This window comes from Enhydra lutris, unplaced genomic scaffold (genome assembly GCF_002288905.1).
Source record: "Enhydra lutris kenyoni isolate GAN:26980312 unplaced genomic scaffold, ASM228890v2 scaffoldscaffold10, whole genome shotgun sequence".
Lineage (NCBI taxonomy): Eukaryota > Metazoa > Chordata > Mammalia > Carnivora > Mustelidae > Enhydra > Enhydra lutris.
Genome location: NW_019154094.1, coordinates 41,089,974 through 41,102,139, shown reverse-complemented (window position 1 = coordinate 41,102,139; position 12,166 = coordinate 41,089,974). Strand labels below are relative to the sequence as shown.

General features: G+C 54.4%; 1 protein-coding gene across 4 annotated transcripts in view; it reads left to right on the top strand.

The window, feature by feature from the left end:
* LOC111144054 (ATPase plasma membrane Ca2+ transporting 2) overlaps positions 1–12,166 on the top strand; it is a 112,797-nt gene that overhangs the window by 87,709 nt on the left and 12,922 nt on the right. For all 4 annotated transcript variants that reach the window (XM_022498139.1, XM_022498138.1, XM_022498136.1 and 1 more), the window contains 4 exons: positions 5,402–5,581; positions 5,770–5,857; positions 8,884–8,990; positions 9,432–9,623. In XM_022498139.1, the coding sequence (XP_022353847.1) occupies positions 5,402–5,581; positions 5,770–5,857; positions 8,884–8,990; positions 9,432–9,623 (567 nt within the window). The remainder of the gene's footprint in view (positions 1–5,401; positions 5,582–5,769; positions 5,858–8,883; positions 8,991–9,431; positions 9,624–12,166) is intronic.

The following is a 12,166-nucleotide window of genomic DNA, read 5'->3' as shown; positions in this document are numbered from 1 at the left end:
TGCTTCCGTCAAGTAAGAGCATCCTTGTTGGTAACCTCCTCTCTGCCCTGGCTCTCTCCCAGGATGTAGATTTTGATGTCATAAGCTGTGTTGGGGAGCAGGAACTTACTAGGCTGACACAGCAGGGTCAAGACACATGGGTTCTAATCCCGCCCCAGCCACTCCCTCACAGAAGGCTTCAGGCGAATCTCCTCCCTGGGTCTCAGTTTCCCCATCCGAACAATGAAAGAGTTGGACATTCCCAAGTGAGAGACACCAGCACGGTTGCTGGTGACGCTACTTGAAAGTATAAAAGCTCTGACCTGTCGATTCACCATTTCCTAGTGGGGTGGGGATGGCTTTTGATTTATTTGGGTTTTAAGCTGATGGATTTATACACATGGAGCCAAATTCCAACGGTTCAACAGACAAGGTGAAGTAGCCTCCCATGCTCCCCTCCCCAGGGCCCCTGACTCCCGCCTCACAGGCAGCTACCGTCACTAGCTTCTGGGATGACCTTAGGGCAGTGTCTGTGCCTGCGGTTCAGGGCAGGCTCTCCCAGGCAATCCTGAGGCTGGCCAGAGCACAAAGGTCAGCCTGGGCCACTTGCGGGCTCCTGCAAACATTTGCAGCAACTGCTGGAACACACACTACCCCCTCAGTTTCCCTATCTGTTGAGGGAATAAATGACGTTGCCTTCCTCCCTTGAGAAAACAGAAGACAGAACAGATCAAAACAGGCTTGTCGATCACCCCCCAGACACAAACACGTTTCTTAGTGGGTACGTTTTCCGATGCCGCTTGAAGACACCGCGGATGAAGCCATGAGAAGAGCAGCAGCCTGGGATTCACCGGGTTATCCGGGGGTGTTTGGAGCCCTTGGAGTCACAGACAACGGGTGTCACCAGAAACAACAGATGTTTAAAAGCCTTTATTTAATGAAAACAGGAAGCGCCCATTTTCTGGCTGGTTTTCCTCCGTGAGAAAAATCTTGGATAATTTTAGTGAAAGAAGGAATTTTTTTTTCATTTTACAGCAATTTTGTCTATGTGGAAAGTATATTTCCGCCAGATCGGTGCCTCGGTGGCTTGGGTCTTAATCATCCCTGGCTCCTCAGTGTCCAGACCAGTGAGATGTTCAGTAGCTGTTTGTCAAATGAATGACCTAGTGAGCAGTACAAGAAGAGGCTGAGTGTAGTTTAAGGAAGCACCCCATTGGGCTGGAGGAATCCAGAATGGTTTTATGAGTAGGGGCATTTCATCTGAAAGGGGGAGAGACTCCCAAATTAAGGGAGAGAGGGCATTCTAGGCGGAGGGTACAGCTTGGGCAAACGCAGACAGGTGAAAGTCTAGTGAATACCGTGGACTTACGAGAGAAATGGGAAGGAGGGGAGCCTGGAGCTAAATTGGGAAGAGTAGGCATGTCCCCACCCAAATCCATTCACCAGACCAGGCTTTGAGGGATTTCAGCAGAGAGATGTTTCATGATGACCCGTGTGCCCTGTGCCAGGCCTCTGGATGTGACCTGAGCAGTCGGCAGTCCCTGCCTTCCAGAGCCCACAGCCTAGTGAAATGCCCAGTAAAAGGGGACGAGTAAGTAGACCCATAGCATGTGAGAGTGTAAAGCCAGACTGAAGTACAACAAAGACGTCTGGCTACAGGGTCCACTGCCCAGTAAGGGAGGTGGCTGAGGCAGCCCTCAGGGGTGTCCAGGTCCATCTGGAATCCCCCCTACAGGCAGGTCACAGGCCTCTAAGGTACCTGACCCAGGAATCGTGGTGGCATGGCCACACCATTCCTCCACCCCAAACAAATGGCTGCCCCTCCCTGTCCCCAGATGCCAGGTGTGCCCCACCCCCCCACTACATCTGTATCCACACCCTCGACATCCCTCCCCATCTCCTGGAGCAGAAAGAACAAGGAAGAAAGACCATGGTCAAGTGCATTGCCAGCCATCCTACCCCCACCACCAGCATCTACTGTCCCCAGGCTTGGTACCATTTGCCCTTGCCACAGCATCACCTAGCCTCATCCCCACTTTACAAGCCAACACTCAGGTGGATCCCCAGGGTAAAGCCCAACCCAGGCTTTTGGTCCCTAAACCCTCTCTCCCAGGGGCAGAGAAACCTCCACCACACAGAGGAAAGGGTAGGAGCCAGAAAAATTAGCTGCCTCTTTTTTCTCCCTGAGCCAGCTTGTTTTGGGGAGCCCTAGAGGGTGGGGATTCCAAGCAGGCAGATTTCAGCTCCCTGAGACAGCCTTGAAAGCATTAGTCTTTATAGAACAGGGTTCCAGTCACCTCATTCCCAGCTCAGAACTTATCATGGCTCCCAGGCCTAGTACTGAGCCCCTGATTCCAGCACCTTCTGACTGCAGGTCCTTCTCCAGCTTCATGCTTCCTGGCTCCTGCCCCACATCCTCCTCAACCTCACCCCCTCCAGATCACCTGCCATGTCCTTTCTACAGCACCCTTCCCAACTTCTCTGCCAGTGCCTCTCATGGGGCACTTCTCTGTGGCCCAGGCCACAATGAAGCAGTCATCTGTGTAGCCCCAGCCTGGGCAGAGTGCCAGGCACCAGAGCCTCAGTTAGTGCTGACTGAACAGAAGAAACTCAAACATCCCCCTCTCCAGGAAGCTTTCCCAGATTTCTCCTCTCCCTCTACTTCCTTCTGAAGAAATGGCACCCTCCTCTGTGCTCCCAGAGCCCTTCGTACAGAGATCTTTACCAAAGACCCTGCCTCCTATGAGAGTATAGGCCAGACCCAGAGCACCTGCTCTCATCTGAAAGAAGAATGATTATGTGAAATGATATGATAGACTTGTTCCCCTATGGAGTGGTCAGCCTTGGAAGGAGTGAGTACCCCAGGATCCGAAGCCTGCAAGCAAAGGCTGGCTGGCCATTTGTGGGATGCCTAACCAGAGATCTGGGCAATGAAAAGAGTCAGAGTCATGACCTGAAGTCCCTTCCAACTCTAAGAGCCCAAGTATCTTTGAATCAAACATAACCTGAATTATTCCTTTGAAGGCAGGAGCCAGATAAGGTGTGTGTCCCCAAAAGAACAGTGACTCTTTCCTTTCCTCTGGAAAAGGAGACAGCAGGGGGCTGCAGTCTGGGTTACAGACACTGTGAGGACATCAATAAATTACGTAAGCAGGATGTTGGACATTCCACATCCCCACTCCCTCTGGGTCTATAAAAAGAGGTCACATTTGCCTGTGTGAGCCGCTGCTGTGGCATGAAGCAGAGGCCTTGTTCACGTGGTCCCCAAGCCCCAAGTGGGCACCAGAAGCCTCTTTGGGCCCCAGAAATGCACCTAGAGGAGACCTGTGGTCAGCTTATCCTGCTCCAGCCCTCGTAACACAGAAATCACTACCTGTCACCACAGCTGGTCTCTGATACAGTTCTGGGAGCCAGAGGGGTCTCCTGGCCTTACTTAGCCTAGAGCCGGCCTCTTCATGGCATTTGTTCCTTGCTCTGCCACGAGATGGCCATGCTCAGGAGTCTTGATTTTCTCTACAAGCAGCAGGGGGGAGCCCCTGAAGGAGAGTGACACCCAGGCTGAACTTTAGGCAGGTCGCCCACTGGTGGTCAGGTAGGGGAATGATGGAAGAGGGGCAAGGCCAGAGGCAGGGAGACTGAGGAGGGGCTGGGCAGTGACCCCGTGTTGGAATGGTGGTTCTCTGTGCTCACAGAACAGCAGGGTATGGGAGGGGGCGGGAAGAGGCTAGAGATTTTCAAGATCAGTCCTTGTTTTTAAAATTCCCAAGGGCAGGAAGGGGACCAGTGGGCAGGTGTTGTCCACAATCAGGTTATGAACCAATGTTCTAATTCTTTATTTGAGTTTGCTGGGCTGCCATGATGAAGTAGCACAGATTAGGGGCCTCCAACAACAGAACTGGACTGCCTCACAGTTCTGGAGGCTGGAAGTCCAAGATCAGGGTGTTGGCAGGGTTGGTTTCTTCTGAGGGTTGTGAGGAAGCATCTGCTTCAGACCTTTTCTCCACCCCCAGTGCCCCCCCCAAGCTTACAGGGGTTTGCTGGGAATCTTCAGCATTTCTTGACTTGTGGCAGCAACACCCAATCTCTGCCTTCATCCTCATGTAGCATTCTCCCTGTATCTGTGTCCAAATTCTCCCTGTGTCTGGGTCCAAATATCCCCTCTTCATAAAAACCCCAGTCACATTGGTCTAGGGTTACTCTACCAACCTCATCTTGATTACCTTTATAAACACCCTATCTCCCAGTAAGGTCACATTCACAGGCAGTGGGGGGTTAAGAATTAAATATATTTGGGGGGTGCAGGGGGGTAGGGCATGGCCATAGTTCAGCCTATAACAGTCTTCAGACCCTCTCAGCAGTGGCTTGGCAGAGTAGGAATGGGAATGAGCTCCCAGGCACTGTGAAATGCAAGAGGAGTGGTAGTCAGACTCCACCTTTCCAAGCCTGAGATTCTAAAGTGCTTTGGTCTTCTTGTACAACTGGATTTTCTGCCCTTCATATGTCTTCTTCCACCCAAAGACATTTTGCAGCAAATAGCAAATATTACCTTATTATTTTATCATTGGTCACTGCCCATGGGTCAGAATCCCTTGTTCAGTTGGTCTGTGTTGTGTGTGAAGACCTGCAGCAGCTCCAGGCTGGTTTCTGCATCTTAATCACTGGGCAAATAAATCCACAACTCTGCATAGGAGCAGGGGGATGGGGGGTGCCGTGCGGGGCTTACCCTCTCCTGACTGGCTGCATCTGCTCTGGCCTGATTGGCCCAGGCATCAGTCTATCATTCATTACAGGCAGAGAAGACAGGAGGCAGTCCTTACTCTCTTATGTCAAGGTCCTATTTTACATTACGTATAATCATTTGTATTTATTCAAAGCCAGTGTCACATTTTGTAAATGAAATTCTCCCAAATGCAGTGCCCCCACGCCCCCAGCCAAAAAAACAAAAAACAACAACAAAAAAAAACCCTGAAAATGTGTGAACATATTTCTCACTGAGTTCACAGGAACTGTGCATGTGAATAAAGTAGGGACACATTCCTCTGTATAACAGTGTTCTAACCCCACCTGGGGTGTTACTGAGGACTTTCTCAAAGTCCTTGCCCCTAAGTCAGGATAGCCCGTGGTTTCATCTCAGAAGAGACCATCATAGTGTTAGGTGGTAGCTGTCTGGGACTCTGTTGAGAATTCTGAGACCACATCAGGGTTTAATCAGCAGATTCTGGGATTGATTAACAATGCCTGCCATGGACACAGGATGGAAGAAGAGGGTCTACATGCCATATGTGCTGTCAGCATCTCACAGTCATCAAGGCCCCTTCCACTAGAGCTGCCCATGAACAGGGCTCACTCTGGAATCCATAAGGGCAGTGAGGGCCTGCCCCAGGGGTGCTCACCTCCACTGCTCCTGCCCCACCACGGCTAGGTCCCAGAAGCCATCCGCAAGTGCCAGCGGGCAGGCATCACCGTCCGCATGGTCACCGGTGACAATATCAACACGGCCCGGGCCATCGCCATCAAGTGTGGCATCATCCATCCTGGGGAGGACTTTCTGTGCCTGGAGGGCAAGGAGTTCAACCGGAGAATCCGCAACGAGAAGGGGGAGGTACTTGCCCAGCACATCTGTCAGAGGGATGAACTGGGGGGTGGAGAGTGCTGCCTGGGAGGCATGGGGGCTGCATGACTGTACGGAGGTCAGCCAATGTGCCACTCAGAGCCCTGTGACTTTGGGTGCGCCCCCTCCCTTCTCCAGACCTCATTTCTCTCTCTGACCCTCTCTGCATCCCTCTCCAGATTGAACAGGAGCGAATTGACAAGATCTGGCCAAAGCTCCGGGTGCTGGCTCGCTCCTCCCCAACAGATAAGCATACCCTCGTCAAAGGTAAGACTTGCGGGGCAGTGAAGCCAGGATCCCCTCCTATCCTGGTGCCTGCAGCTTCTTTCCAGGACAGAGGGCTTTTGCATGGGGCTCCCCACACCTGGCAACACCCTTGTCTCACCTCACTGCCGTCCTGGGAGGCCCTCTAAGAGCCCTAGTGATCTGGAGAGGTTGTGAGTCTTCTCTCTAGTTTCCGCTTCTAGGAAGCAATGGGACTGGGTCTGTCTATGTCCAAAACTCTTAGCCTAAGGGTCGGATAGGGCCCACAGACATGTTGTGGTTGGCTGGTATAGTACCTTTTTTGTGTTGAATTTGGATGACTTTGAACAGACTCTCCCCTCACATTTGAATCAGTCTTCCCTGCTCCTCAATGTCTGCCATCCAGGTGACTTCACTTCTTTATGTTCTCGGTCTGCCCCCAGAGCTTGTGAGTTTGAGACCCTTGGTCTGCCTGGTGTCTGAGGACCCCAACCAGCATCTGTAATGGGGACCCGCAGGGTGGGCTATCCTGGGAATAGCAGCCTGAGATATGAGGCCAAAAGCTAGCATCCTTCTCCTTCCTTGTCTTCCTCCAGAGAGAAGGCGTACCACCTGTTGAGCCCATGTAGGTGGCCAGGTGCTGGGCATTTTTAGAGTCATACAGCCCTGGCTTCAAGTCCTGGCGTGGCTGCTAACCTGTTGTATAGCCTTCGGCAAGTCTCTCCTCTTCTGGGACTCAATTTCTCCATCTTTAAGATGGCCACCGAAGGGCAGGTTTCTGGCTGAGGTCATCCCTGGGGCATCTTGATTCCTCTCCCAAAATGCTGCCCAGGACATTAGTGGAGGCAGATCTGTCTTGGGGACAGAAACACAGCACCCCAGAATCACAGATACCAGAGCAGGAGGCACCCCCAACCCACCTCCATTTCTTCTTCAATGACTCATTCATTCAATTACTCATTCTCTTGATATGCGTTTTTGAAGTACCTACTAAGTGCCAGGCCCTGCTCTTGGCAAACATGGTCCTTCCCTCTTGGAATTCATGGTCCAGATTCCACCCAGCAGACATTAAATAGATTTCCTTGCACAGACCTAGAGGTTGTATTGGTGGAAGAGAAGGGTGGGGCCTTCTGTTGGCCTCTTATTCAGGCTAGGGATGGATGTCACATCATAGGCCATCGAAAGTGGGTTGAGGGTCCAGGAGAAAGGGCCTGTGTTTCAGGCGGGGCAGAGAACTGCACTGTGAAAGACCAGAGGCAAAGATTTCCAAACACCTTCAAGAAGTAGAAAGAAGCTCACTTGGCCAGGCAGGAGGAAAACTCAGCGCCTTCCCTGCTCTGGAGGAGCACGTAGGAAAGCGGAGGGAACCAGGGGGAATAAAGGCATCGAATGCCCAGTAGACAGAGACTGGAGGCTGAGTGTTGTACAGGAACTCGGACTGCTGCCAGCCAGGGGGAGCAGCCCAGGATGACTCCCAGAGCACATGGCCTTGGAGCTAGGCCTGAAGAGGGTGGAACTTGGACACATACAAAGGGCTAGGGGAATGGTTGGCGGCTACAAAGGCTTCTCAATTTGGGGACCTTTTCCCTCATCCCACAGATGCTACTTGCAACACAGAATAGGGAGAGACACATACCGGAGCTACAGTGATCTGATTAGGGCAGGTGAGGGTCCTCAGGGAGTCACAGGGACTTCCCCAGGAGAAGTGACATCTAAGCTGAGACTACAGTTGTGGGACAGGCACAGCTAGCCGAGGGAGGAGCCCGGGCAGACGGGTGAGGGAGCCGGCTTTGCAGATAGTCATTCCTGTGACTGGAGCACAGATTGAGAGCGGCCAGAGACAAGAGAAAATCAGAGAATGGGTGAAGCCTGACCACCAGGGATTTCGAACTTTCTGATTAGAGCTAAGAACATGGATGTCACCCTGAGGCCACTGTGGGTAGTGATAGAATGCCTCTCAGCTGGGGGGGAAGGGACAGGTCAGTCCTGGGGGTGGGGGTCGAGAGAAATCCCAGCACTGCTGTGCAGAATGGACGGGCAGCCTGGGGTTGGTGGGGAGCAGGGGTATGCTGTTGGCACAGGGGGTCGGGACAGAGAAAAATGAAATTGTTCCTGTGGGATCTTGGAGCGGAATCTGCAGATATCAGTGACAGATGTGAGGTGTGGGGTAAGAGATGCTCATGCCAAGAGTGACATTCAAATCTCTGTTCTGTGCATTAATATATCTTCTCAAACTCCACATGTGCCCAATGATGACACCCTTCACCTACTCTTTTCCACTGGCCCCAGCTCAGTGACCGGGCCACGTGCCATCTGTTTATTCTATTTGTTGAATATTTTCTTTTTATTTTTTCTTTTTTTAAAGATTTTATTTATTTGAGAGAGAGAATGACAGAGAATGGGGTGGGGATGGAGAGGAGCAGAGAGGGAGAGGGAGAAGCAGGCTCCCCCCTGAGCAGGGAGCCCTCTGCGGGACTTCTGTCCCAGGACCCCAGGGTCATGACCTGAGCTGAAGGCAGATGCTTAATCGACTGAGCCACCCAGGCTCTCCTGAATATTTTATTGAGGGTGAATGTCTGGAGAGAGGTCAAAGCCAGATGATGGATCGGGGGCCATTGGCAAATGGGACAGCCCAGGCCTCCTCAAGAGCGACTGAACCCCCAGGTAGAAGGTGCTGAAGGAGCAGATGGTGGGAGAAGGGAGGAGCTCCTGGAACCCAGGCAGAGAGAGAGGCGTTTCCAGCTGGGGTGGCCACCCGTGTGGCCAAGGGCTGCAGAGAGTGAAGAGGGTGCTGGAGAGACCATCAGGGCCCAGACCACAGAGGACCACCAGCCAGCACGGGGCTCAGGTGCCCAACATCCCCAGCAGGTGCCGGCAGCTGTGGGCAAGCCTGGAGCTGGGAAGAGCCACAAGAGGGGGGAGGTAGGGCAGGGGCCAGAGAGGAGGCTGGGCCTGGCCTGGGGTCTTCCCAACAATCAGGGCCAGCCCCAGGCTGCCTCTGGCCCACAGAGGGTCCCAGGGCCCTGACACACTCCTGCCCTGCCCCACAGGCATCATCGATAGCACGCACACCGAGCAGCGGCAGGTGGTGGCCGTGACCGGGGACGGCACCAACGACGGGCCTGCACTCAAGAAGGCTGATGTGGGCTTCGCCATGGTAGGGGCAGCTGGCAGCGGGCCCCAGGGTGGGGACTGGCAGGAGCTCCCAGGCAGGGGGTGTGGGCAACACAGCCTCACACTGGCTGTGCGGGACCCCCGGTTCACACTCAGCTCACCCACCATCTACCTCACATGCCCAGTACTCTCAAGGCTCAGCCTGGCCCCCAGGGTCTTCCTGGAAGGGTGGAAGAGGGCTCCCTGCCATGATGGCTGTGGGAGAGGACGGGCTAGGGAAAGGCTTCCTGAGGGCAGAGTTGGCCTCAGGGCGCTGGGGCTAGGAGGAGAACATGCACACACACCCCGTGTGGTCTGGCTGGGAGCTGGGCAGCTGGGAGTATGCATGTGCGTATAGGACTGAGGGTGTGCAGGGCATGAGAACAGCATTGCTTGAGCTGTGTACCACCACCCAGCCGCCGCACACAGGCTCCTGTCCCCATAGGGCATCGCAGGCACGGACGTGGCCAAGGAGGCCTCAGACATCATCCTAACAGATGACAACTTCAGCAGCATCGTCAAGGCAGTGATGTGGGGCCGCAACGTCTACGACAGCATCTCCAAATTCCTGCAGTTCCAGCTGACGGTCAACGTGGTGGCTGTGATCGTGGCCTTCACGGGTGCCTGCATCACGCAGGTGGGTCCTCCGGGGGGGGGGGCGCAGGCGCAGGGGTAGGCGGGCAGGATGGGGCATGCCAAAGCCTGGGGGAGCCCCTACCAAGGACCAGGAGTTGCATCACAGACCTCAGGCGCAAGCACCAGCCCAAGGAAATGAAGCTCAGCTAGGTGAGGGGCTGGCCCAGGGTCATCTGGCAAATAGGAGACATCAATCCTCACCCACATGGCTGCCTGACCCAGTCACAGACCTGGTCCTCTCTCCAGGAGGCAGAAGAGGTCGTCCTCAAAGAAAGGCAGAGCCCCCAAAGGGAGGCAGGGGCCAGGCAGGGCCCATGAGGGGATCAGGCTACCAGCTGGGGGCAAGGGACCGGCAGGGCCCTTGGGGGGCTTAGTTCCGTCAGGAGTGTGGCAGAAGATGCCTGTTTCCCTGGAGCTCTGAGGCCAGGTTGGGGCTCTTTGTCACTGGGAGAGGTAGTTGTCTGTCAAGATCACCATCTGGGGCCCCATCCCAAGCTCAGGGGAAGCCAGCCAGCAGGCCTGAATGTCTTCAGCCTCACTGTTTCCTTGCCCAGCCCCATGAGGCAGAAAGTATGGTAATCCCCATTTTACAGAAGCAGAAACTGAGGCTCAGAGACTGGACCAACCAGGGACCTGCCATTGTTCCTGCAGCCTCCTGCTTTCCCCTCGGGGCTGACAGCCTGGCCTGGGGAGGAAAGGGCCAGTATTCTAAGGCCTCCTGGCAATCACATGGGTAGACAAGCTCCTATGCAGAGAGGAGCCCTAAAGTCCAGAAGGCAGCACTTCTCCAGAGAGCTTTGTGGCCTTAGGAGTGCTGCTCCCCCCTGCTGCATTCTGAGCCACTGGGGCTGCATGCGGCAGCACCCAGTACCATATTCTGAGAGTCAGAGCTGTGAGGTGGCTGGTGGGTTCCTCTGCTGAAAGGACCCACTCCTGGTCTGTGGATGAGAGACTCCCTCTAGTGGTGGCTCAGGGAACACTCCCACAGCACAGCCGCTCCTGCAAGGCTCCTTGGGGGACCCCACTGATGCCAGATGGGGAAACAGGTTCAAAGAAGACTACCAGTTTGCCTAAGGCTTTAGATTGAGTTGGTGGCAGGGCCATGCAGGACTTGATGGGGAGATGGGGGGCCCTGACCCCAAGGCACATGTCAACAGAGAAGGCTGATGAGCAGGAAAAAGGTGCAGGACACGGGGAAGGTGGCTGCTCTGGGACACAGGTGGGAGAGGCGGCCTGGAGGAAGGGGCTCTGATGAATCCAGGAGGCGAGTGAGTGTATGGGGAGCAGGCAGAGTGGGCCTTGGGGGCTGCACTAAGAAATGATAGAGGGGTGAAGAACTGCTTAGTTTAGGCTACTAGGCTTACAGGGTCAGTGGGCTTCCTGAAGGTGTTCCACCATGGATGAAGCTAACACCAGAGGGGGAGGCCTGGGCTGGAGAGAGGGTGACACTAGGGAGAGGGGGGCAATGCAAGCCAGGGGGACAGGTGTGGAGAGGAAAGCAGGGCTAAGGAAGGGGCCGTGGGGGGCACAGAGTTAAAAGACTGGGGAAGAGGAGCCCTGAGGGAGAGGGAAATGGAATGTTCAAGGAGGAGGAGGAGGGCCAAGAGAGTGGGGTCAGGGGCCAGGAGGAAACTGTGGCCAAGTGAGGCAGGGAGGTCAGTGAGAGGAGGCTGGAAAATGTATCTCTCGACTGGTGACAGGAAAGGTGCTGGTGACCTTGGAGAAGGGGATTTGGGGGACATGGACAGGCCAAAGTCTGGCTGCCAAGGACAAGATACTTGGGGGTACAAGGGGACAGTTGATCAGCTCCTCGAGGCAGTGTGCCCCACATGATATGACTGTGCACTGAGCGGTATGACCATATGATCCCAGTCTCAGCCAGAGAGAGACATGGAAGGATCCACACCAGAATGTGAATGGTGGTCGCCTATAAGTCACAAGATCACTGACGAGTCAGCTTCCTCTGTTATTCCCTACTAACCTGAATTTTCTACCATGGATGTATGTTATTTCTGGAATCATAGATACACACAATAATTGCTTAAGGTAAAGTAGGATGATGAGGTAAGAAGGAACTGGGTGTTAGTAACAAGGGGACAGGTGTCATAGGCACTGTTGGTGGGACAGCAGAGACCAGAGCCACATCCGTGGAGGGGAAAGCAGCAGCGGGAGGCTGAGAAGACAGGATGTGTGCTGAAGACGGGAGAGAGCTTGGCCTTTGCCAGGAGAGATGTGTCCATGGGGGCTGAAGGGATGGACAGCACATGGTGGGGAAGTGGGTGAATTTACTAGAAGGCAAGGAGCTGCTGACCATCAGGCCTGGAAGACTCAATTTTCTCCTTGGCGGAGAATGGTGGGCAGGTCTAGGCTGTTCTTCAGGGAAGGGAAGGCCCAGCAAACCTGCGGGGTGCCTGTTCAGGAGCCCAGCGGACAGGCCAGCTGAAGGCAGACCCACTGGGCAGAGCCAGCTCAAGACACCAGCAAGAAGCTACTGAGGCCCACACCCGGCCCTTGGTAGCAGCAGGTGCGGCCGGCCTCCCCCGT